Source organism: Semicossyphus pulcher, unplaced genomic scaffold, assembly GCF_022749685.1.
Source record: "Semicossyphus pulcher isolate SPU_LCO1_2020_fin unplaced genomic scaffold, fSemPul1.0.p SCAF_15, whole genome shotgun sequence".
NCBI classification, from domain to species: Eukaryota; Metazoa; Chordata; class Actinopteri; order Labriformes; family Labridae; genus Semicossyphus; species Semicossyphus pulcher.
Window position 1 is genome coordinate 24,647,963 of NW_027211659.1, and position 27,446 is coordinate 24,675,408.

At 41.7% G+C, this 27,446-nt stretch overlaps 1 protein-coding gene across 9 annotated transcripts in view; it reads right to left on the bottom strand.

Annotated features, from left to right (window-relative positions):
- Positions 1–27,446, bottom strand: part of tns1b (tensin 1b) — a 177,978-nt gene that overhangs the window by 25,796 nt on the left and 124,736 nt on the right. For 6 of the 9 annotated variants that reach the window (XM_069662594.1, XM_069662589.1, XM_069662593.1 and 3 more), the window contains 11 exons: positions 20,972–21,143; positions 19,497–19,547; positions 19,285–19,407; positions 17,715–17,779; positions 16,276–16,359; positions 15,453–15,565; positions 15,304–15,364; positions 13,015–13,090; positions 10,056–10,185; positions 9,795–9,862; positions 9,262–9,382 (listed from right to left, as the gene is read on the bottom strand). In XM_069662594.1, coding sequence (XP_069518695.1) covers positions 9,262–9,382; positions 9,795–9,862; positions 10,056–10,185; positions 13,015–13,090; positions 15,304–15,364; positions 15,453–15,565; positions 16,276–16,359; positions 17,715–17,779; positions 19,285–19,407; positions 19,497–19,547; positions 20,972–21,143 — 1,064 coding nt within the window. The remainder of the gene's footprint in view (positions 1–9,261; positions 9,383–9,794; positions 9,863–10,055; positions 10,186–13,014; positions 13,091–15,303; positions 15,365–15,452; positions 15,566–16,275; positions 16,360–17,714; positions 17,780–19,284; positions 19,408–19,496; positions 19,548–20,971; positions 21,144–27,446) is intronic. The other 3 variants (XM_069662597.1, XM_069662596.1, XM_069662591.1) reach the window with 1 other exon arrangement.

Genomic DNA, 27,446 nt, shown 5'->3' on the forward strand with positions numbered 1-27,446 from the left:
GAAAATATGTAGCCCGAATACTACTGAAAACAAAGATAAAAGCATGGGATAGAAACCGCACCCACGCCATGTGCTTTATATTTGTCTGACAGTTCACCCATGCAGAGCATTAGGTTTCACTTTGAATGAGGTGGTGTCTCAGGAAAAGTCATCAGTGGTCCTGGTCCTAAGTCGGAGGGCCAAATGAGGAGAGTGCCTGATGAGCTGGATGTACCTTTCTTGTTCTAGAGGTGAGGGGAAGCTTTGATGGGCTAAGTCTTACAAGCTATGGTCTGAGGAAACTACAAAAGCAGAGCCAATTCATTTCTGTCTGAAGCCTTGAATGCTTGAATGCAGTTCCTCCTCAAAGCAACTCCTGTCAGATCTTGCTCTTATCATCATTCTGGTATTCCAAAACAAATTCCTTGTATGTGTAAACCTACTTGGCAATAAACCCTGATTCTGGTAAATGCTTGAGACACAAGCTGGTCTCGCTCCTGATCTCAAATACTTCCTGGTATTAGAGATGTATCAATGACTTGACCAGTTAGTCAGATTTGTCTGCCAGTTCCCCATTACCTAAGGAAATGGATGATCACGATGAGTTTATTGACACTTTTTCCCCATCCCATCCAATACATGCAGTTGCCCTTGACAACAAGTGGAAGTCACTTACGCAGGACACAAGCCTCATCCCTCACGGGCTGTCCCCTTTCCTGGCTTTGTGTTAAAAGGAACAAATTAATAAAGCTCTGGTACCGCCATCAGTGTCAGAATCTGGGCAGCGGGTTGCCCCTGTACCACCCTCTGCAATCCTACACCAACTGATGAAGAGGCACAATTGAGAAAACTGGACTTGGACAGTCTGCAGTATGTAACATCAAGGGACACTGCTTTAGAAGATGCAATGCTGAAAAACTAAGAAAACATTGTGTTGACAAAGACCAGGAAAGGCCAGTGCATGAATAGACCTCTCTTTTAATGGGAAAATAATAAAAAGGGAGGCGAGGCCAGTGTTCCCAAGAGAGCCTAGATGAAAGCATTTGAGTTCATCCTGAAAACTTCCTTTTTACTTGTAAAGTTCATTTTCCGTGTCCATCCAGCCCTTTGCTCAGGAGGAGTCTATTTAGCAAGCTAAGTGAGCCGTGCAGAATGATGCCCTGGGCCAATAACATACCCCTGAAAAGACAGGAGTGCCTTTAAGAGAGGTTTAGGGGGACCAGTTGCTGGACAAGAGGCTATGATAGGCCATCTAACATTAAGCAAACACAACAAGCATTCCATCGCCTGTAAGAGAGGTGTGCAAGAATGTTTAATTGTCAGCAGGAAACAGTGGTCATACAACTTCTGGCTACCTGGTGTGACTTCAAAACAGCCATTAAGCTAACAAAGATAGGCCTACAAACTAAATCCTGTTGATTTTACCAGACATAAATGTCCTGTCAAAAAAGTTGATGACCAAGAAAAAGTGATTTCCAAGAGATCTCCTCCTTCATTGCAAAGACATCAATACAGGATAAAAAATAGATTAGGAGCAGATCTTGTGAGAAACACTTGTGGAAAGTGATCACTATTAATTATGTTCTGGCTTCACTGTGGCATTTATATCCAGATCAGCTGTGTAAAGATGACAGGAGAAAAGAGAGGGAGAGAGGATGTCTGGAAAACAGCTGGAGTATAGCTGTATCCACGAGGAGCTAACAGACGACTCATTCATTCCCACACATTTTGGACAGCAGATAATTAGCACTCCCTCCCCCTGGATTAGCCATGTCCTGCAAAGAACTCTACAATACGCCATAGTACAAAAAAACAAGTACACCATGTATTTTCCTGGGTGAAATTCAGCTGTAAGGATTTGCATATGATGGCAGTTAAGTTTTAGTATATCCAAAGCTCAATGTGTCTGAGAAGTTGCTATTCTATTTTTGGTGAAGCATAGAAACACTTCATGGTCAGTGGCTGTCGCCTAGCAGAAACCCCTGTCCATGTGCCCCAACAGCCAGGGTCCAAACGGGGACACTACACAACACAAGGCACTTGTTCTCTCTTTGTGTCCTATACAGTCTTTCCAAGAAGGCCTTTATTTTTCTGTCTTGGCTGTTATGCAATCGGAGCTGTGCAAAGTTTGGAGTCAAAGCAGCCTAATCCTCCCCAAAGCTTCAGATCAGACTGAGGGATTGATAGCACAGAAGCCTGTTGCCAACACAAAGGAGCAGACGTTTCACCTCTGCATCTTCTTGGAGCAACAGCACAGCCTGACGAGGTATACGTTTCAATGGGATCCCATTATTGACCAAAGTGGCTTTTAGCATCAGGGGAATTATTGTCAGAGTTGGCTGAAACATTTCACAATATTTAGGCCAGCAGATATCACTGGAGGTGGACAGCTGCATTCCAGAGCCTGATGTTCGCACTCAAACAAATGAAAACAGACGTGTAGAAGTTTATCTTTTTTTTTGTTTATTCATGAAACAACTCATCTGGAACTATAAAGCCACAATGACAACATCTGCAAGTGGACCGACAGAAAACCCATGTGCAAGACGATGAATGCAGATTAAGCATACATCCGACTGTTCCCGCTGACCATTTAATATCCTACATACAAGGACTGAAGCAATATTTGAGTACGGGAACTTGGAGGGAAATTCCAGTATGTAGGTGTTAATGACTGACAGGTACAAAAATTAAAAATTGAATCGCTCCAGTAGATTGCTATAGCCAGCAGCCAGCGGAAGTGCTGTATTGGCTGTGAGGAATTCTGCCCAATTAAACTACATCCACTCAAAGTGCTTGAATATCAATCTGAGCTCGTCAAAGAGTCCAACAACCTCACAGAAAGGATCCCTACGAGAAGTCCTTTGTGTTATGGTGACATGTTTTTTTAACCAGAAACAAACCATTACATTACCTTAAATTCACCTGACTTCTCTGACCTTGTAAAACACGATTGTTGCTGGTGAGCCACTGCCTTGACTGATTACTGTGTCTGTATTATTGTATGATGTTAGTGTTTTAAAGCTTCAGCTTGGATCTAACACAACAGACATAACACAAACAAACTAACAGGTCCAGGCAGTGCGAGACCAACAACACCTTTGTTCTGCTCGGTTAAATTAATGTTTTGGAGTCTAGTTGCTTTGAGGTAGAAGATATTACTGCAGATTCTGGTTTTAAAAAAGGTCTTATCTTATGAAACGTCCTTCTCTGTTAGGATCATTTCAGTTATGTTGTTTGACTGTTTCAGTACCAATCTGAGCCTCTGAGTCTTTTAGGACATACTTTGATGAGGGGCCTTTGCCCTATAGGCTGCCCCATCTTGCCCCTGACTGCTGAAGTTATCTATTGGGTTAATTCCTAAACATTTTGTACCTGTCACGTAGACCCTTAAATATGTCAAAATGGGGCCCTTTAAGCACTATTAAATTATCTGAGCACCGGGTGGCTGAAGCAACACGTCACTGTTGTCTGTCAAATTAAGAAAAATCTAGAAAACAATTCTCTTAGAATTAGAAATACATTTCACTGTCTGTAATAACTTACTGCTCACCTTGTGCATGAACTACTGTTGAGGTAAAGGACCATAGTCATCCGGTTAGCCAAAACATAGTCTCATCAGTGATATCATTTCATTGCATCAACTTCTATCTCCACCAAGATTATGTAACTTCCCCAGACCCCACCCCTGTCTGTAACTCAGCAGGCAACACAAACACAGACTTACAGACTTACATTTGAACCCCGCTCTCTTGCTGTAAGAATGCAGCAACAGATCGTCTGTGCAGGCATGGTCAACTCATCCCTTCTGTTGGATTAGTTATGGCTGTGGGGATGTGAACACAGACACCTCACTCTGACTAATTTGTATGGGATCAAAGAGGAAGCTCCAACCTCCCGGTGAGAAGGCGCAAAACAACAAGAAGACACGCACACACCTGGAGCTGCCACCACTTTAAACAGGGAAATGCTTATTGGACTTTGGATGAACAGTAACTTAATGTCATCAGAAAATAAGCTTACAGAGAGAAACTCAAGGAGACTCTTTGTGCCTGGAAACAAAAAGTCACTGAGCTCAAAATGCACATCATATAGAGGCCCTTCATGTACAGTTTAATTATGATTTTGATACATTATAACTTGGATATTTGCAACTGTTTCTACCATTTCGAGAGTTGTGGAGAAACTTTGGCTAAATCAATGTTGACCACAGTAAGTCAGTCTGCAAGGATGTTTACAGGGGACAGTTTTGGCCATGTTACTGTTTGTTCTTCCAAATAAGTTAATATAAGTCCAACCTGGACCTATCACAGCATTCCCAAATCCCACCAATTAACTTCACTTATACGTACAGTGCTGTAATTCCTAAGTAATGGCCACAATAATAAAAAAATAGAGCCCAGTTCTATGAGTTACTCTTTAAGCCACTTCAAACTGCAGTATGTGCCTGAGCTGTGCCTTAACTTATCATCAGTACTGGATAAAAGCATTTGTAAAAGATTAAACTGGAAAGAACAACTTCCCATGTGAGAGGAGTTGAAACAGTAAAAAAGATTAGCTTATAAAACACAATGTGACCTGCGTTTGGATAAAAGACAACCTGCTGTCAATAAGTAATTCAGTGCATCACCAGATCAACTGAAAATGAAGTTTCTGGTTCGCTGTGAATCTCCACATCTCCAGTACTGAGCATGATACTCACATGTTATGAAAGACGTCAGATGCTGAAGTTTTCTCTCCAGCGATTAAAGAGCAGAGGACAGACCGTAAGCTGGTTCACGGCTGAACTCTCAGCTATCAGCTCTGTAAAACGCAGGGTATCGCAGATATTCTGGGCATACTGTAGACTCACCATGTCAGTCTTACAGACGGTCTGTCTGTGCTGAACAGCAGCATGCACAAACCCACACTGACATTCTCTGTCACTCCTCCTCCTGTGAATGTGTGCACAAAAGAGCTTCACAGTCCAGCAGAGGAGTCTGCCTTTAACTCCTCCGACTCCTCAGAGGAGAGAGGGGAAAGAGCGAGGGAAAGTAAAAATGTAATGCCAATTTAAGAAACATTTACATTTAAGGTGGCAAGTGTGACAAGTTCAGAAGTGGGAAAAATTACACACAGCACCGACTGCAGCTGAGTTAAGTGATATTTTATGTCTTCACCCTTCACTCAGAACACTGCAGGTCTCAAGTTTTCTCCTGCATCTGCTAATCACACAGAGTTTGTTTAATAGTTGTTAGCATTAGCAACATTAGCAGCATTACAGCAGGCATGTAGCAGGGATTTTAAATAGACTGGTGCATGAGGCAGGTGACTGAGCAGCTTCCATTGGAGAGAGACACTTAAGTCACGAGATTTGTCATCTATAGAAAATGTCCATTGTTCAATTTGATGGAAATATAAATAACCCAACCTGTTACGTTTTATGTTAATCAGTTCTATATTTGAGGCAAGTCACGGTCTCCAGAGACTGTGACGGAAGGTTCGAGATTTGTGATTTCAACTCTTTAAGAAGTAAAAAATATATGAAGATAAAAGCTGAAGGGTAACATGGTACTGGGGTTTTGCTCATAATGCATCTTTGTTGATGACTTGTTGGCAAACTAAAGATTTGACCACGAGAGACGCAAACTTTCCTGACATTTAAAATGACATTGGATTATTGTGTAAGTGTGATGTTTTCATATTGCTGTGTTTATGCAAGGTGCAGGCACGACAAGAATCCCTGAGCTGAAACTCCCCCACAGCAGCTGTAGCGGTTTTTCGTGGAATAAACACAATGAATGTCAACATCAATCTTTGGAAACCAAAGACCACATAGACGGCACTTACTCAACGTTGATCCCAACACAACACTGGCCCTATAATTTTATGCGTTGCCTTGATAAGAAAAGAGGGCAAAAAAAACAACTTGTTGTAAGCAGTTGAAGTGATTCCTCAGAAAGCAGCTGCAATCCTGAAAACCCAACAACAACAATACTTTTTGTTCCTAACTAACACTCGTGAAGACATACATCCTCTTGGCTCTAAAAGCCTCTCTGTGAGAGGAGCTAATTGTCTTTTCAGCTCTAACAAGTGTGAAGCCAAATGACGGTGGAAACACTCCAGTTTCCTGGAAACCCTTTCTCTCTTGTTTTTGTGAGAGGGAGCCATATTTTACTGTTCTTTTAAGTGCCATTTGCAAGCTTAGCCCATTAAACATGCACTATGTATCAGACTGACTGCTGACTGAAGTTACAAAAGGTTATTTATGGGACATGATTGAAGTCTTATCGAGAACTCCTTGTCTAAAGTGGCTAATAAAGAGCTTATGATTGTGTGTGTTTGTGTGCATCGTTGTGTACTTACTTTGATCATGTGTTTTGCTCCTATCTATAGCTGTAGTTGTGTTAATATGTGTGTGTATTTTTAGGACAAATTCAGCCTTGACTACAGTATCACCCTCATATGAAAGAAGGCTAAGATATGGCAGACAACTTGGACTTTGCTGCACGCACACACGCACTCACCTCCACTGAAACAGAATGAGACGAGACTTACACCTGTTCTATTTTAGAAAGGTCTATTTCAAGCTGCCGCCAAGTGTGGGGTACACGCTTTATGGGCAGTGATAGAAGGCAGCCAAGTGACCTCTGACCTTTGGCTATCTGGGAGACCAAGAAACACAATCAGGGGGAAACAGGGACATTAAATATTCAGCAAGCATCAATCTGCAAAGAGTCTGTCATTTTATAAATCCTCCCTTAATATGCACTGTTCAACCATTAAATACTCTAAATGGCAATAACATTAAATTGTCACTTTTTGTAACACGTTTGTCAAATGTAGGTTCTTGAACAGCGTACAGTCTGTACTGTGGACACGCGCGTACAGTCTGTACTGTGGTCACGCGCGTACAGTCTGTACTGTGGTCACGCGCGTACAGTACAACAATGATATTCACTGTTCGCTTTTCCAGTTGTGTTTGGTATGTGCCGGCTCCTCATGTTAACCTTTGATTGTTGGCAGTTTGTTTACCAAGGAGACATTAACAGAACAACAGTGGTATCTGTGGTATATACTAAATGACTGTACTTAAGTAAAAGGACCTCAGTTGTACTTTAATATTCCCAATCTTTGCTCCTTTAAAGTCCCACCTCTCAAGGGGAAATATAAATTCAATTAGGACGTTATATGCATAACGTGATCACTTTATCAAATATGATGTTTTACTATTAATTAAATAACCAAAAACCATAAATGAAAGTATACAAGCAGCTCTGCTGTAAACAGCTACAACACTAGAATACTTCTTACAGCAAATACATTTTTAATTTAAAGACTACCAGCACCAGTTGCCATTCTTCATTATAAGTAGCTTTACTAGCACAAGTACGCTTTGATGATAACACTACCGTACATTTACTAACGTTATATCATAAATATATTGATTCACTTGGCAAAATATGTGAATATTCCAACAAATTCATCCTGCAAACTCTGTCAACTGTTTCCATTGCATCGCTCACACAAGCGGATCAGTAACTTATAAATGGACTACATGCTGTTCTCTCCATTCACACACAAACAGTCATACACTTATGGTTGAGGCTGGATATGCAAGGTGTTATTCTAATACTATATCGCATACATACACACACTTGCATACCGCAAAATTCTAATAAGTGGACAATCCGCACTACCCCATGAGCCACAGCTGCACCAAACTGAACAGTCTTTGCAGGGGCTGGACAACAACTCAAACTCTGCATGAGCTGATGTGATGGACAGCACCATCCATGTGAGATCATGGACAGCATGTACTGTGAAATTACTCTTCAATTTACACTTGACAATGGGATATCTTCATTCTTTGACTGGATTGATGACAGATGACAGTTATTCTAGCAATCATAAAACAAGCTGACCATCCCGACACTCTCTGTTCTTTAGAAGGCAAAACAACAGTCGTGCTGCTATCGCTGAGGGCGTAGCATTGCTTCCTTTTTTGGGTGGCAGAGAAAGCAGCACTTTGGTCACAGAGTGACCACCGCTCCCTCAACAGGAAGGCTCTGTCCATGCCTGTGGCTCAGCCCTGGAATGTCTCGTTCTGCACTCAGGTCCCACAGGGCCTCTGGCTTCTCAGCGGTTGTAATGTCACCACAATTGAATTCTCTAATCCCTTTAAAATATGATTTACCGCTCACATCTAGGACAGCAGGAAAACCTTGGGATGCTGATTTGGGTTGATTTTTGATACTCGCACTGGGTAAAACACTCTCCTATGACAATATGACAGATTTAGCCACTTAGTCATGTAAACAAAACTGTATAATCAAAAAGCTGGCACATTTATACACGTATGTACGCACAGCTGCTAACACGTGTCTTGACTCATTAAACATTCCAACACTGGTTGAACTTCAATGTGACTTCAGTTTGACCCTGTTGTGTGGGAGTTTTAAAGAGATGATAGTGTGAAAAAGTCTTTTAACTCCATTAGGAGGCGGGCTGAAACTTTCCTCTGTGTCACGCAGAAAGACAACAACAGCCTTGTTACAGAGGTCAGCTGGGTTACACGCTGTTCATGTGTGTGTGAGGGAGAAAGAAAGACAGAAACTAAAATAGAATCCCATCCTCCTCTCAACCACGCGAACACTAATTTCCACAGTTGCATGTACAGTTTACATAACATTCATTTAAAACGCGGTTTCACCTACAAGTTCATTAGGAGTGTGCCTCTTTGAATTAAAGCCACAATCCACTCACTGACAGCTAATGAAGAGTGCTTTGCAGTGTCAGAAATTTCAACTGGCAAAATGTTTAAGTAATGCAGCACTAACGGGTCTCATGCAGTAACATAAATGTGAGTTGTGGCTTGTTATGAGAAGTTACTTCCTTAAATGAAGTTAGAAACACAAGTTGTGCAGAAATTATTGCACATAAGTGGCCATAAGGGCCGTGGTTGTAAAGAGCCCGTGTAATTAACACCTTGTTAACTTTACAACACATACGAGGGCATGCAGAAGGAGGTCTGCCTTCTATGTGGACGGATATATGGATGTGTCTGCCACTATGCTTACATTACGCTGTGCATTCAACAAGGTCAAAATAAATCACTATTGGAATGCTTATTATTAAGATATTATGTCTGAATTTGCTTCCCAAATAGGTACAGTGTGCTCAGTGTGTTATCTTTGGACTCAACCCGGGCAGTGTGAGTGCAAAGCTTTACCCATTGATGTACACAGAACAGAATCTGCAGAGTTTAATGCAAAATGTAATCTCTTCTCCAGCTGTACTCACCATCTGTGGTGTCCTCACAGCTCTGATTGAAGTTTTCGTACGAGTCCCAGCGGATCAGAGAGTCCTGTGTGTTGTAGTCAACCGAGACGCTCGGCCCGTTTTCCAGGTGGTCCACACCTTGACCAGGAGTACGAAGAGACAGAGCAGAAGACGTGAATGTCACGAGATCATGCGACAGAAATTCTTCAGTTAATTTTTTGTGGTCTTACTCCTTTCATTAAGGCATCATTTTTCATTTAACTTCCAACAGGTTACGCTTATTAAATTTCATTCCCTTTATTTGATTTAAAACAGATTGAAGTTTGTGAGTTTTTCAGCACGTTGAATAAGCATAACAAACTTTTACAACAAAAGAAAACTAGAAATAGGAGCACTTCCAGCCCCGGTAGTTTGTTGTCATCTCCTTCTCTCTCTTTCATTTCCTGTCTGAATTTCTACTATAAACAAAGATGTACTTAAATTAAGCATGAAGGTAAAATACAAAGTGCGGCAAATGCTCCAGTAAACCAAGAAAACAGGATCCATTGATTCTTACCATGAATTTTCTCTGGTCCAAAGGAGAAAATAAACTCCACTTTTCCATATTCTGGAAACCTGTCATCTGCACACAGAAACATATGCAGCATAATGATGAAATTAATACTTATACATTTATTATTGTAGGCTCATTCTAGCAGTAAACTGATAGCCATAAAATAGTTAAAAAGGGAATACAATACAAACAACACTTGAAGGGGGGGGTCAGATTTTACGCAGTGTAAGAAATGTGGCTTTGCACACATATAATGTCTCACCTTTGAATGTCTCATCAAGCTCGTTCTTCCCAAACACGATCCCCAGGTCATGCACGGCACAGGTGTGGAACTGCACCCGGAATATCACATCCCTGCACGGGCTCCGGTAGCGCTTGTGGTAGCACTTCAACTGGAGGGGGAAAAACCATGAGAGGAAATTTAAACAAAACTGTGAAGCACAGGTGTTACAGCAAAAAGTGCCAGCAGGACTCAACAGGTTAGTTTAATACTGTTGGAATGCACTCGATTCCTTTTTAGGTCTACAGCTGAAATAAATAACCTTTCTAGAATGTGGCTTATTCATACAGTGTGTCAATTCTGATTCAGACAAATGTGTTCGGGACAAATAAACTGTAAATCTGATTACTTTAATACCTCAGCAGAATCTGGCTTTAATGCTGATGCACTCAAAATATCAAGTGAACATAATATGAACCAATCGCTGTGAAACACGAGCCAGAGACATGCCAGCTTGATTCAGTGCTACCTCCTTGTTTACACTGGCTCTGAGCTGCAAAAAGCATTTGAGACTTTTTTATGTATCCCTGGTAATGTATGGCCTCTCCACGTGCATTATTATCCAAACTGTTTCTCCCAACACAAACAGCTTTAAGAGCAACACTAAAAACCCACACAGGAAAACCTCCGCTCTCCCTCCTGCTGCTCCCTGATGGGCAGCCTGGACCTGTTAGTGTTTTACAAGGACCTCACATTTACAGGTACCAGAGGAATATTTACCCTCAACCTAAAGCTGACAGACTGCGGCTGCAAAGAATAAAAAACAGACGTACTGTTGCCCTGACAGAGAGCATTTCTAAGCGCATGTAGATTTTACCCATCATAGCTGCTGCTAAAATCTCATTTTAAACATGATTTTGAGGAAGCTAAGACCGACTACCTTTCTGCAAATCTGTTCTCTCCTTGTGCGGCCAAATAAGACCAAAACATACAAGGTTCCCAAATCCAAACAAGCAAATAAAGGATTGAGGACAAGAGGGAGGCGAGGTAGAATATCCAGCGGCTTAGAGCGGCTTTCTGGGATATGGAGAACCTCCCACAGAGGGGCCTGTTTCATGAGGAAAACAAGGCTGACAAGCCAAGTTTGAGAACAAAATGTGGAAGTAAAACATTAATTTTCAAGCTTACATGTTGCCTTTGGAGCCCTAACACATTTCATTTTCAAGCACCAGCTGAGCACTAACCAAAACCCCCTCCTGTGAAAAAAACCCAAAAACATTTGAGGGAACATTTTGGGGAATAAGCTTATTTACCTTCTTGTTTAACTAGCTTACAGCACAAACACTTAGATGAAGCATCAGCTAGTCTGGATCTGTCCAAGTGTAAATAATAATCTGTAAACGTGATAGGAAGTCACTGCAACCACGCAAAGACAGTTGAGCAAAAAACCCGCCTTTTAAGCATCAACTGGACTTTTAGTTTCTGTTCTGACTAAACAAACAAACTGTGTTGATAAGAGAGCTTTTAAGGTGCAGGTCTTACTCCTTGGTCAGAGGCAGGCTCTCTGCTTTCTGATCTGTCCTGTGTTTATGCTAGGCTAAGTTAACAATCCTCTGGCTTTAGCTTCATATTTACAGTACAGACATGAAAGTAGTATTGATCTTCTCATGTAACTCTCTGCAACAAAGCTAATAAGCACATTGCCTCTAATGTTCAACTTTTAAGTTCCCAACCTTCTGCTTATTTTGAAATTAAACTTGAAATAGAATTGAATTTCAACAGCCAGTGAGAACAGGAAACGGCCAAACCCTGAAGAATTCAAATCATGTTAATAAAGATTTATCTCTGTGATAATCTTTTTCTTTTCATCTCATTGTTCTTTCATTAGTCATTCTTGGCTGCTTTATTATCCACAAAGTCCACTGCACAGAACACAAAGTGGAACAGTTTTATATGCAGGACACTCAAAGCTGACTAACGTCTCCCCCGTTTGTCCATAAGGCCACAGCTCACGCTCTCTGTGTTGTCTGAATAACAACGAGCATCAGCAGCCGTGGCTCAGTCAGATGAAGCGTCCAGCAGAATCTATTAGTCAGTCTTAAATAAAGGATGAGATACGAGCTCAGCTGCGAGGGGCCAGAATGGAGTGGCCCCTGAGCACACTGTGAGTGCCCCTGTGAAATTATTCACGCTGAAATTATGAGCCCTGAGGACACGTTATGACAGCAGAGGCAGAAACTTTGCTGAAGTGTGCAGTTCTTCTGCTTCAACTACATGCAAAATGAGACGGAGGTACTTTTTTTATTGGGGATCTCTTTAAAAGTGCAAATGGAACGAGAAGGATTTTTTATAAAATCCCCAAAATGGGAAAATATTTCTCACAAAGAAAAAAAAACATCCATCTGACATGTAATCTACTTTTAATGTAATGCTAAAATAGTATCCTGTGTATCCGAAACCCCGCTGGACAGGAAGAGCACGGCCGCTTTGACGTCATAGTTTCCAGAAAACATATTGTGTGCTAATGAGGGTCTATAAAACTGAGGTATAGGAACATGTCCAACTGTCTTCCCCCAGGATTTTATGGCCCTATTTCTTCTGTGAATGGATACTATAAACTGCTGCAGCACATGCATTACACCCAACGTCAGTTTGGAAAACCAACAGGATTCCCTCATTACTAATAAACAATAAATGTGTGCATCGTCTGTACATTCCTGCAGCTGTTTTCATTGGCACTCTCATGATAATCATCATTTGACATCCATTTATTTTACTTTATTTCTGGCCGAGGTAAAACACTGGAAAAGTAAGACAATAAACTTTGTCTGTACTTGGCTTCCCTCTTCGGAGGTAACCCACTGACGTAAGAAAAAATGTTCTCCAGCTGTGTTTCTAAGTTCTTACTTCCTGGTTGGAATACAGAGACAAACAGCTACGACACAACACTTAGATCTGAAACATCTGCTACTGTAGTTCAGTGTTTCTGCACATTTCTTACCAGGATGTCCCCTTTCAGAAGAAGACCAGGTTCGATGGTGATGCAGATGCTGGTCTGGCTGTCACCCTGGACATTACTGTGAAAGAAAGAAGCCCGAACATGTAAGAAAACAAACCTGCTTCCACCATTACTGCTGTGAAACCATCACAGTACAATCTAACAGAAGTCCAGTGCATTGGTTTACATTTTCTTTTTGAAGTTGCTTGTGTGGGTAAAACCATGTGCACATGATCTACATCATCTACTAACAATTCCCCCGTTAGTTAAACAGCGGCCGTCACAAAGCGTAACCGCGGTGCAGTGCGGGGCTAATTTGGGGTATTAGTGTCTACATGATTGTCTAAGTGGGGGAGTCAGATCAAAGGGTGGAGAGTGCTAATGGGGATCATGTGAGAGAGAGTGGGGAGGAATGTGGGCTATAATGGGTTGACAGTCTGGAAGTCTACAATATGTGCTCTGATTATTTCACACTACAGTTATTGTTCATGCTGTAATGGTGTTTATAGTTCTGACACTATTGTTAGAGTGGGCACAGGATAGAGACCGTTCAACACGAGCAGTTTAGCACTTTACTACATACAGTAGTAACTGTAAAACACTTCATAACAAGTCATGGGGGGAGGCAAAGAATGAGAAAAAAAGAGTACAGGCAAAATGGCAAAAAATAATGACTACACAGAAGTAAAAAAGTGTTGCTTGTAGTAACAATAAGCTCGACTGACCATGTTAGAATCTTACATTTCATTGCTTTTGTGTTATTGTCCACAAACTCTGCGCTAGTGGGGCGACGCCTGCGAGCTAGCTCAGGCAGGCAACTCGAGCTGCGCTGATTTCACACTCGTCATTCTCCACAATCACCTGACCAACGCTTCCTCCCAAATTGGCGCCCTATTTAAGTCGCAAGATTTCAAGTCTCTCCCTCTGCTCTGTCATTGGCACTGCTGCCCTGCACCAGTACTACACTCATACTTTCAGCCCCAGCATCCACCTGCAGGCTCCGGCTAGGGGGGTTTAAGATATTATCTCATCACTCCTCAAATTTCTGCATGTGAAATAAACCTGCGAGGAGTGATGAGGTCGGAGCTGAGACGCAAAACACAAGCTCTGTTCTGCTGCTACAATAAGCACTTCAAAGTATTACAAACATGACTTGTCTAACTGAAATTAACCCAATTATAAGCTGCAGCAGACAGCTAGCTATTAGGAAAAAAGCATTAGTAATCCACACTTGGTGCTAGGTAAGTCAGCTGCATGTGTGTATGTGGAGAATTAAGCTAATAAATAACTGTTTACCTCAGCAGTTGGTGGAGAAAAAAAACTGAGCTTAAGGGATATAAATGTGTGATTTGGACTCCAAATTGAGACTAATGTTGCTTTGTGTCTGTTAAATGTAGAAATAAGTGTTTATTTAGACACATCGGCCCAAAGATAATAGTTATATGTGTGTTTAAGCCGTGTTGTGCTTAGAAAAACTGTGCTTTGTGCACATTTAAGAACCAACCCATGTTTGTGTTTACGTCTAACACTTCCATATTTCATCATCAATCCAAATTTTTGTTAATAAGACTTGGTTTGAAGGTGTTTTAGCTCCTCTGTGTCTTTAACCTTCAACCAATTCCCCACGTATAAACAAAGTCTGCCACATCATTTCCACAGCTTCACCCTCCATGTTAGTGCTGCATCTGCTACGCGGCAAAGGATGACAAACCTGTAATCTACTTATTGTTTTTTTGTTGTTGTCGACTGTACACAGATAGAGTCATCTGTGTCTGTGTTATATCTAAACTGTAATGCTTTTAAGTGGTGTTAATTGAGCCTGAATGCGCGCATCAGCCATCTGAGAGCAGCGCAGCTCTCCCCTCCTATCCTCTCTTTCAGCCTCACTTCGTCCCAAAACAACAACAGTAAAGCATCGAATCCATTATTTCCTGTCTGGCCCTGAGAACCAACGGGGTCCTATGAGAAAGAAAACACCCGCAGGCGTCCACACTGATGCCTGTCTGCCTGTTTCATTGGCTCTCAGGTCACAAATAATAATAGAGGTGATTGAGGGATCTACAGTAGGGAAACAAGAGCCTACAGCTGGGGAGGCTAGCTAAATACAATAATGTGAGGCAAGCAGAGAGTGCAAACTGGCAACAGGGACAATGTATGTGTATATTGGGGGGCAGGGGAGTTAAGTGAGAGGCTATAAAGGAAAATCAGGGTTTTTATTATCGAGCCATTACGAGCTTGCTATCCCTGGAATCTTGTAAAAGCGTTCGAGTGTGAGTGTGCTTTAAGACTTACTAGATCCCAGATGTGTACACGGGCTGCATGGCCTGGTAGATTTTGAGAAAAGGACGACAACCTGGAAGACAATTTTTCACAAGTCAGTAAAGATTAAATAATGTGTTTGTAGAAAGCAATATATAGACATATCTGTGGATGACACTCACCCCCTTTGGACTCAAAGTTGGGGATGCCGTGCATGATGACGTGGTGGAGGAACAGGGGTTTGTTGTTGATCTTGATGTGTCCGGAGAGCAGGCCGCTGAAGTACTCCACATACCTGAGCATGGCAGAGGCAGAGAAAAGGGAGTGATGACCATGACTCTGCCAAATTGTATCATGCTGCCTCGTGTTTGACAACAAAGGGATAAAGTTCTAATCCTGTGTTCATCACAACAAAGAGTTATAATCTTTGGCTTTGACCTCTCGTAACAACAATGAATGTTTTCAGCCTGTCAGCCCTGCTGAACGAGCCAACCTCGCTCCTTGTTTTTATGATTAACTCAACCAATATACTTCATACTAACAGGTGGACCTTTTTTTGTATTAATAATGGTAATGTCAAAGGTTCAAGTTGTGGCAAATTACCAGCTAACAGATCAGCTCTTCAGATCATTTTGGACCCATTTGAATTTTATTTTTAGAGTTTAAAGTCTACATCAATGTTGATCAACGTTGATACCAGCTACATGATACGACTGGTATGAGTTAAAAAAAATCAAAACAGTATACGGACAAAGTTAGTCTCTAGCTGTGGAACATTGTGAAGCATTGTGTATTTCAAGAACCATATGTTTTCCTTTAGAAGTTGGTAGCAAGCAAACCAAATGAACACTAAGGTTGCTCCTTTTTGCTGAATCTGTAGATAGTAATATCACCATCATAACATGATAAGATGCTGATATTGTGTCATTATCTTCTGTTTTAGCCCCCATGTGGCCACTGATGTCAGTTAATGCAGCTTTCAGTGTTTTGTTTTTTCAGACTGACCTTTTCTGCGATGGCTGACCCACAGGAAGCACTTTGTCTTCATAGAAACGCTTCATGGCGAACCTGTCCAGAGCCTGGTCAGCACTGCATTCAGACAGAGGTTTGAGAAGTACACCGTTATTTCCATGTGTGCCATGTGTGCACAGTTCAAGTATGTAATGTGTTTTTGTTTGCAGACTTTTTGTAGTCATGTAGCTTGTCAATCATGAACACATAAAGCTTGACCATGCAGTGTTAGACATGTGTCTGCACAACATGACGTGCAGACATGATCTTGATGCACCTGCACATTTCATATAAAGCCTCCCTTCAGCATTCTTATGTCAGATAGAACATTGTGTACAGGTGTCAACAGGAAAATATGCATAGATTAATAAAAGATGCTCCTGGCACAATAAACAAGAAAACAATCAGTAAACATGTTGATGTCACTTTCATTTATCTTTATTTCCTATCATGGTTTGCTCTGGTCGCCAATGTGTGGGCAGCAAGATTTTGCACACATCAGTGTCTATACCCGACAGCTATTACTGCATAACCCTATAAACATAGCACACAGTGAAATTGTTTTACATAACATCTTTATGCACATGGCAGGTGTCACAGTGTGCTCATGTTCTGGCATTTCGCTGCTTTCACAGCGACTCCAGGCCGGCTTTAAACTGACAAGTTGGATAATTGGATTACAGGAAATCTAATACTTTTGCAGGGAGTAGAACGTGTTAGATATTTTCATGGTCAATCATTGCTCTTGATTAAAAAACAATGAAACAACGGGGAGTCTTGATGGTATAACTGATAATGTCTGCCTGTTTTTCTGATTCTGATTGTATTTTTTCCATGTCTCAAAGAAAATCTAATGAAAACACAGAAAAGGGCGGGCACCCATAATGTGAGTCTCATGATCTGTTGGCTACTTTAGCTAACGCTCTGCTTTCTGCTCATAATTATCATATCAAACACTTTACCTCAGATTTCTTCAAATAAAAGCTTTGTTCTCCCGACTCCAGCCCTCCTTCTTCAGTTAATCACATCTCTGTCTGCTTTAGATGTAGGCTTCAGTCTTGTGATTAACAATGCTGGTTTATCTTGTTTTGCTTCCACATGACATGTGACATTTTTTACACTCTGATTCCAGAACAGATTCATCTTGTTCCCTTTCTTTATTTTTCAGTCTGTTTGTACTTTCCCCCCCTCCTCCCTTCCAAAGTGTGCTGAAACTAATGCCTATCAAACAGAAGAAGCCTTTGATGAGAGTTTAAAAAGACTTGTAAAAGTCTGACACACTCTTTCAATAAAGACCTCACAAACTTCAAGATCTTACATAGACTTGGTATCTTGCAGAGTCACTATTTACCAGACTCATGTCAAAGAAACCTGATCCAACTGGAACTTATAGGAAGAAAAACCAACAGTTGCAGGTGGTGTGATGCACCTACCTGGCAGATATGTTGCTGTAATGCATGTAGGCTGCCACCACCACTCCGGTTCTGCCTCGGTTGCCCTGAAAGACACGAATCAAACAAGAGTTAGCAACAGATTTTATCTCTAATGTAGTGATGGTCGTCAGCAAACAATATTCAGTATTGAATTTAATTTAATCAGATTATTGGGGTAGTTTTTGTCTGGTGTTGGTTTTAAAAGATGATCCAAAATTCAAAAACAGCCTGCAAACACTCAAACAGATTCTAAACACTGAGTCAACAATGTGAATTAAATGTTAAGCAATTGTAATAACGTCTGATGCAGAACTTTAATGTTGCACTTCCTTAAATTGGGGAAATCCTAAAAGACCCGAGATTAAATTAGAGGTACAAATCAATGCAGCACACTTAAATAATTGGAACTCAAATAATAACGAAGCAACTTTTTGTTAAAGTCCACATCTTTCAAATGTCATCCACCAAGTTTGTAACTCGGGCTTTCTGTTTTTCTGTACATGTAACAACTCCAGGCCCAAGATGATGTCATCAAGGTTATTTTTTCAGACTTATAGACCTCCTTAGGAACCACAGGAGACATTTAACATTGTAAAGAGTTACAGAGTGGTCATGATTTGACCACAACCTTTTTTTTTTTAAATTGGGATGTTAATATTATATATTTATGTGGTAATAAAAATCCTAAATGGGCGTATAATATGTAGTTCACTGGGCTGCAGTCCCATGTTTCTGTGTTCACAAACCCGTCTTGGATTTTATTCTTTCTAACATCTATCCATCTTTAAAACAAGGGTCACTGTGGAGAACGAGTGTGTTCCACATTATAAATATCGCAGCCACTCCAAACAGCGTGAAGCCCAGAGGAAATGACTTGTTGATATGAAGAAACCCAACACGGCCTGCTTCCTTAGTGACCAACCACAACCTCCAGGCCCACACTCTCATCACCAGATTACTCAACTCTCTTAAAAAAAAAAAATAACACTTGTTGTCATGGCTGCCGACTTGTTTGTAACCTCCCTGTGGGAACATCTTGGAACAAGCACAGAGCTTTAGGATCGCATGCTTGATTCTTACGTTGCACAACACAATCAGACACACAGAGGGCTTAACGTGAAAATGATTAGGTAGTACATTTTGGCCGGGTGGTTGTATTTGGATCTACTTTTTATGGTTTGCGTCCGCATACTAAGGAGCCAGATGAGTGTGGTTTGCCACAAGAGGATAAAGTAAGTTTAGGCAACAACAGGAAAATATTGGTCCATTCTGTTTTTATGGTATTGTTAAAGGTTAAAGGATAGATAAACATAAGTAGCCATAATAAGTGGCGTGTTTTAACCCCCTAATTTGTGCTTTCCTAACCCTCATCCAACACAACCCAAACATGCACACAAAGAGACACACTCCCTCACACAAACACTCCACCCCGACTGTCAGAGTTTCACTTAAACACAACGTCATTCCAGACACAGAAAACAGCTGCAGCCTCAGGGGGTGGAGGAGGAGGTCCTGAGAAGAGCCTGAGAGCACCCTCTACTGTCCACAGATGCTTCCTCACAGCACTCACCTTGTTGTGTATGACCACCACGTTGTGGCTGTCCGCGCTCAGCCAGGTGTCCATGGCTTTGCAGATGCTGCAGATTTTGTCAAGAGCAGGAGCGTGGTGGTCAGGCCAGCCAAAGTCCAACACCTGAGAGAGAAGCGAGGGATTGCCTGTCAGATTAATGATCATTAGATACATGAGACGAGAGGAGAGCAGAGGAGAGATGTCAGGTTTACCTTTGGATGTAGTTGGCTGATGTCATAACGCTTCTCACTGAGGTTGAAGAGCTAAGGATGAAGTAAAAATAAACATCATTATTACGACATTTGCAACATTACATTGTATATTTACAGAGAAGAGAAATTGTTATATGATTCAGCACTGTAGATCATTCTTTGCTTTGACTTAGATTAACCTCTTCTGGCCCCAAAAGGTTCTTAAACATGTGTTTCATCGCTACATAGCACATGCTAACTCACCGCTAAGTAACTATGTAAGAGAGAATAAGGCTTAAGTTACATTGTTACTCGCTTAACTTGGATTATTTAATGATTCAATAAAAATACGTGGGAATATAGAGAGCTGATGTTGCAGGGGAGAGCTAGTTATACAAGTAGCTACAGTATGAGTTAGTTTGACAGACAACACAAAGGTTAGCTTTGTTGTTTGTATATTCAATTTAACAGTATGTTTTACTCCTCTGTTAGAAAAGGATAATGAGTATGAACTTATGAGTTCGGCAAAGTTGTCTTAGGTACAAAAAAACAAAAAAACATAGCAGGACTGTGCCGCTTACCTGACCCAAACTCTCATGGAGCGGTTGTTAATGCCTAGTACTGTTACTCAACCAGCTTCCACACAGATGCTAGTAGATGCTAGCTGATGTATGGTAACCTGGATCCCAACATAAATAATGTAGCATACTTGTAGTAAGTTAAAAGCTACCTCTTGCTATACCTAAGCTATACCTATTGGCCTTTGACGTTATGCTAGGTTGCTGCTCTAGGTGACTAAGCAGCTGGAGATGCTCACATTTGAAACAGATTTAACAGCAAGTGTATCATTCCTTTTCTATTTGATCATTTTTTTGGCCTTTTATGCGTTTATCTGAGAGAGAGGACAGTTGATAGTGTTAGAAACAGGGGAAGAGAGACAGGGGATGATACGCAGCAGTGGGCCAAGGGTGTCGAACCCGGGGGGCCCGGGTGAACCCCTGTGTATCATTTCCTTTAACTGCTGCAGTCCAAAGCATAACATGTCTGCAGTACTCAGTTAAAGTAGCAAAGCTTGGATTACGGTACAGGCAATGAATACATTTCTGTTATTTACATCTATGGACAATGTTCTACTCACTATTTATATAAATAACAAAGTAGTTAACATGATCAGCAGCAGCAGTTGCTTAAGTTAAAGAACATATAGGTGGTAGCTGGAGTTTTGGTTGGTGAGTTTTCAGCTCTACATGTAGAAGCAGCCACTGGTCAGTGAACACCAGACAACCAACAGACGAAGCATCAGGAGTAAAATGTATATACAGCTACAGATGCAACCACTCTGCTGTGTGGCGATGTGTAGTTGGGATTGAGATCAGCTGATTACCCACTGATCTCAGCTCAAGTGACTTCATGTTCCTGCTATTTGCTTCATTTATTGTGAAAGTTAATCTCCGTCTTCCTGCCAGACTCATCCAGATGTGCACAGAAGGTCGTACCAGGTAGTTGTGTCCGTGTTTGGAGCGCAGCATGGAGGCGACCTCCCGCAGGTTGTTGGCGTAGCTCTGCTCCTCCACGCTGCTGGGGAAGGAGACGGAGATGATTCTCTCTGTGATGTAGACCAGGTCCAGCTCGTAGTTCTCCTCCAGGGCCTGCAGCAGACTCACACTCCTGCCAGAGACACAATGATGATTAGAACGGCACTGAGCAATTTGGCTGATCAAAACTGAAGTTGACCTCAAAAGATAGTGGGGGATATAACACCCAGAAGTAATGCAGCACATGTGAGCTACACACTCCTGCTTGTGTTACTCAGGCCCGCTAGCGTGTGATCTCTGTAACATGACCAGACTTTAAAGCTTAAGAAAGTCAAAAGGTCTGATTCACTGGACGCAGTAGAAGTGATGGATGTTCCTCACAGTTTATGATTAAGGTGATTAGCTGACTGTACTTAATATTAGCGTTTACAGTAAGTGGATGTTAAATCAGTCTAAAGTAAATATTACTGTCTTAAAATCTCCTGTTGGAAATGTTTTATACAGATGACATCACTGCTGCATGATTCACTCCGCTGATTTTGCATGGAAACACTTCACAGAGATATCACAAGACACATTATATCAGAGTATCAGTTATTAGTCTGTTATTTAACCCTTGTCATTCCATCTTCTACGTCGAGATGTAAACTAGTTTTCCAGTTTAATGGCTCATGTTTTACCTGTAAGAGGCACGTCGGCAGTCGGCCGGATGACTTAACTGCATGATAAACCAATACGACTACTTTCTTAGTGATTCAAGTCACAACAATGTCTGTTCTGGATACATCATTTAACCAAATGAAGGAGAAACTAAACCAAAGGGAGGTTAGCTGAAACCCTGCTGAAGATGTCAAACAGCTCCGTTCAGTGTTACAGCTGATTCTGCATCTTTTTGTTGTTAATGGTAAATGGACAGTACTTATGTACACTACATGTCACATTCACTCTTTCACACTCACATTTATAGCAAAGGCAATTATGTAAACTGCCAATCTCCAATCAGGATCTATGGACATTCATACACCGAAGGTATGCTTTCAATTTGGGGTTCAGTGTCTTTCCCAAGGACATTTCGACATGTGACTGTAGCAGTCCGGGATCAAACCCCCAACCTTCTGATTGAGACACGACCAACTCTACCACTGACCAACAGTGGTTGGGAATAGGAGACCTTTGGGACGTCTGTGGCACACTGGCTCAGTGGTAGAGTTGATCGTCCCTCAATCGGAAGGTTGGGGGTTCAATCCCTGACTGTTAGAGTCGCATGTCGAAATGTCCTTGGGCAAGACACTGAACCCCAAATTGCTCCCAGTGAATATGAATGTGCATAGATCCTATTGGAGATTGGCACATGGGCCTTTACTATCAGTGTGTGAATGTGTTTGTGAATGGGTGAATGTAGTAAAAGGGGTTTGAGTGGTTGGAAGACTTGAAAAGCGCTATATAAGTAAAGTCCATTTATCGTTACTTCGTAGATAATTCACCTCTCTGTAAAATCCATGTAAATCATGTACACAGGAGGGCTGTTTTGGGACTGTGCAGTTTACAGCCCACCATGCTGTTGCTCCTGCGCTGCTCTGTTTACAATGAGACAGCTGAAAAACCAAAGTGCAGAGATTTCACTGCCAAATGCAAATCAACTCGGAGTCTTCTAGACTGATGATCTGATTGATCAACCTTTAGTGGGCAGCTTGGATCCAGAGGCAAATTACATTCCAGATTCAGTTGAACAAGCAGCACAACACTGGTCTTCAAGACAACAAGAAACAAATATCCTTATATGGAAAAAGGCAACACACGAGCAACCACATCCACAATGAGATCATTTAATGCCAGAGGGGCTCGAATCTGCCTCCGAAATGTAGCTCTCCCTCTGCATTGAGCACATGTTGTTAGAATTCAGCTGTCTGAGAGCGAACACAGAGCGAGGAGGAATTGATTAAGTAGATGAACATGCCAGATTATCAAGATGTTACAGCACACATAGACCAAACATAATGTGTGAGCGTTGGTGGGGAAGTCAGCTGAGATGTTTGACTGTGGCTGGTTTGTTTGGAGTCAAATGGGGTCAAAGAGGATTGTTGAAAGGAGGCATGGATGACAGCTCACCCAACTGTGTCAGAAATCTTCGACTGATCTTTGATTTTAAAATGGGAAACGACAGAGCAGACGTTTCTCCAAAACAAGCAAACAGAAGTCATCAATGTCTCCAACCAGCTCGTGCAGCATCATCCAACACTTTGTTTCCATCCAGAAACTGAACACTTTCCTCATTATCTTCCTGATTTGCCTCAATTATTCTGCCTTGCAGGAGTGCTTTAGATTTTCTGGAGTTATGACAAACGGCTTGTCAAGAGGAGTCGTTTAACATTATGGGAAATACACTTATTAGCTTTCCTGCGGCATGCTGAAGAGATGACCAGTGCCACTTTCACATCTGTTGTGTGTTTATGGGACAGCAAGCAGCCTGTTAGCTCAGTAAAAGACAACAGGGGAATCGGATAACCTGCCTCCTGCTTGCTGCCTACTAGCACTGAGAAATAGTCCTGCACATGCGCTCTCATAAAACAGGAACGTTTTCATATTGTCTTTGTACAGATAACATGTTGACGTTGTATACCAGTCTTTTTTTCTTTGTATTTTGGGGTATACACCGATCAGCTATAACATGAGCCGGTGGGGGCAGTGATAAACCTAGGGTCCGACCATCTAACAGCACACTTTCAGAGACCTGGTGGGGTCCATGCCTCGACGGGTCGGGGCTGTCGGACCTACACGATGTTAGGCAGGTGGTTATAATGTTATGGCTGATCAGCGTAAATGATGACGTACAAAAACTTTTGCAATTGCTCCAGTTTGATTGTTTCAGCCTGCAGCCACAAGTCAGGCTGTAATGGCAGCAACTTCATCTTCCAGGCAATGAAATCAATCAGAGTACATCCACTAAAAGTGCTTGTTTTCACCACTGACAAGTTTCGAGTGTTACTCTGATATTCTGACATGAAAGATTGCTACAGAAATAGACCTTTTTGTCAGGGTAAGATACGATTCAATCAACCAGAAACAGCTGTTAACGACTCCCTTCAAAGCCCCCGGACTCCACTGATACATACATTAATTCTACTCTATAATCTATCTCTCTATAGACTGCCTCGGCGTGTTGTTTTATGTGTTATAACAAGTTAACAGTCGAAGTAGACCAGCAACATCTAGTTCTGCAAGATAAAATGTTCTGGACATTAACACAAAGGTCTGTTTCTGTACGGATCCTTTCTGTAATGTTGTCAGACAGACAGCTTTATCAAACAAAGCAATTCCTTTAAAATCTTTAAATGTTAAATAAGGCAATTCCAGTTTAATCATGAAGCTTTACAGGAGCAGGGGTCGCGTTCACCAAATATTTTCTGGAATTTTTTGAACAATGAATCTGAAGGCTCATTTTGACAGATAAGAATCCTGAGGGCGACGCACCATACCACTGCATAATTCTCACACAGCACTGTCTCTAACCATGTGTAGAGACCCTTTGTCCAGTTGTTGGCGCGTGTGCATGATGAATTAACGATTGGGTCCTATTCACACGATATTTGTTGCATGGATTAATGTTAAAACCACGGAAGCAATCCCACTGCCCATTTAGGTTCTTGTTGGTCTAAGGCGCAGTCGCTTTCTGCGTCCTCAAGATAACAACGTGCCACAAGTTTGCCTGACCACACCTCATTTTAAGACCAACACACCCATGGGCGCTAACGTGGGTGCAAGATCACTTGCTATTATTACTTGGCCACTGTGTTTGAGCGTGCTCTGCTGTCACTGTGGAAAAAAGTCTGCTTCGTGCGGTGTTGACATGAAAAGTGGCTGCAGGGTCGGTGTTGATCTTTTTCTCAGCGCCTTTATAAATGCACAATCTGTAAGACTTTTCTTCATATTAAATGTTATTATTTGTGATCGAGTTGTTCTTAAAATCAAATGCTATTAAATAGGTCATAACTCGTTATCATTAGAAACATTAAAATGACTAAATCCACATGACGACCCTGTCCGTCAAAATGACAGACAGCGAGAAAGTCTAAAGCAACCTCTGGCTCGGAGGCAGATTTTGTTGCCTTTGGAGAGACCCAGGTCAGTGGTTCCCCTGTTCCAAGTCTTTATGCTAAGCTAGGCTAAACAACTTCTCATCCAACCCTTGGCAAGAAAGTAACTAGGCGTAATTCCCAAAACACTAAACTATTGCTTGATTCAACATTTCGACGTGAACTGTTCCTTTAAGTGCTCAGACTGTTCATGTCCTTTTAAGCACTTCTGCATTTCAGAATGTCTGCAGGGAACAGTGAGATGAAGAGGTTAAGGAGAGGTGTCTGGACAGCAGCATATTTCCCACATTTGTCAGCTGTGAGTAGCCCCAGAGGAAATTGCTCATATGGCTGGGACAGAGGATCTCTGCAGGCTCTACAAACACTGTAACCTGCTCTGCTCTGTACATCTGGAGCCACTCAAAACCTGCTTACTGGAAATTATTCATCACAGGCGATGGGGGAGATATGTCACACATGTCCTCTCTCATGCAAGACTCTTTGCAATTTTTCTAAAGATTTTATCTTCTTATGATTGTGATTGAAGCTTTTATTGTTTTTATTTCCTTTTTTTCACCTCCATTTCTTTCTCAAACTATTTCTCCTTCTTCCATCTTTCTTTAGTAGCATTTGTTGTGTCGTGTGTTTCTCTCCCTGCCTTACTCTTTCCATTTCCTTCTCTGTCTCTGCATATGTATGTCCCTCCCCTCTGGGTGCAGTCAGGGCCAATATAGACGCTGTGGTTTGGTCCCCTTCCAGGTCCACCAGCATGCATTGACCGGCTGAGAGCCAACCTGCTTCTCATCAGCTGAAGAGATGAAGCGATTGCTCTTTTCTGCACAGTGTTTGATGAGTGACGCCTTATCTCTACACGCTCAATTTCAGCGCTGCAGTGATCTCACATCTGCATTTGGACAAACACCAACTGTGAACCAGGAATGTTTTATCAGGAAACCTGAGACTTTAGGCTGTAAAAAATCTGCCCAGACATCTCTTAGTAATAAAAGTGACCAAGCAGAAGATTATTTATAATAGTCAGAGCCCTACCAGCTTTACATACCAGCTTGTGAACAGAACACCTACAGTTTCTCACGATCTCAAGAGTCACTGATCAGTGTAGATCACACTGAGTGCTTAGACTGAATTGATTACCAGTACAGTTTATTAAGCAAGAGAAGGACGAATCCTTCCTGTGTGAAGTCAATGAAAAGAGTCTGTCATGTAAATGTATTATGTAATGACAAAACCATAATGTTGTTTTGGTGTTAAGGCACACTAACGCCATTTTTCTTCACACTTGTTTACAACAGCAGCAGAGCAGGACACAGAACACAGACGGTACACTTCCTTCCTCGCGCAGTGTGGGACACAGGAAAAGTTAATGACTTGTTGACTCCTGCTTTTTTTCTGATTTTAATCCTTAATCCTAACAACTGCAAAAGTTGCAACATCTGTTTTTCTCACTGCATCAGCACTGTCATTTGGTGTAGTCGGCGGCCCGGAGGAATTACAAGCTATTTCAGCTCGGAGTTCAAGTCTCTGCCCACACTTGTATGGCAAAGTATCTACAAAGCTTGGCTACAGAACCGTCGCATGGGCTGTTTGAAGTGTGCAGACGCACTTTGAAAGTGGCCCAATTTCGCGGGACTAGAGCAGCATACCTGGCATCGCATCCTGCATTTTGTTTTACTATATATAATATTTTCCAGACTGTTGTTGACCCAGCATGATTCTGCAATGAAATTCCTGTTTGTCAATTACATTATGCATACTCAAAAATGTAACCCAAGAAATTATTCTGGTTTTTTTTTCATTTTCGATATTGCGTCGTTACGTAGTGCGTGCTCCATCTCGCTGCTCACTGCACGGGCGAACTAGAAGGGGAAACACTGTCGGCCGCACGAGAGCGCAACAGATTTCGCAAACACCAGTCGGCGGCTGAGAAAAGACAAATTATTTTTTTTTTAAAAGAAGAAGTCCTGACGAGGATCGCTGGATACATTTGTCAACACTCCCAGAGATGCGGTGGCTGAGCAGGTGTGCGAAGCTAGTGAGCATGCATGTCACTGAGCAGGGCCTCGCAACGGCTCTGCTTGGCTACTTACAGAAACTGATGCAGAGGATGCTATGTGGAAGAATACATTTGCAGTGTATCACCTGTAAGCAGGCCTGATGCTCTTGTCATGCTCCCTTATTTTGCTCATTTTCAAACCACATATTCAGACCTGTTAACAGTCATGTCTCCGTAGATGTTTACTGTTTGTTTTGTTTGGAAATAAATGATTACATTGAAGAAACTGAGATACAAAATGAATATGTTGTCAACAGATTATTTTCTTCCTAATTTAACGTAATCTTAAATT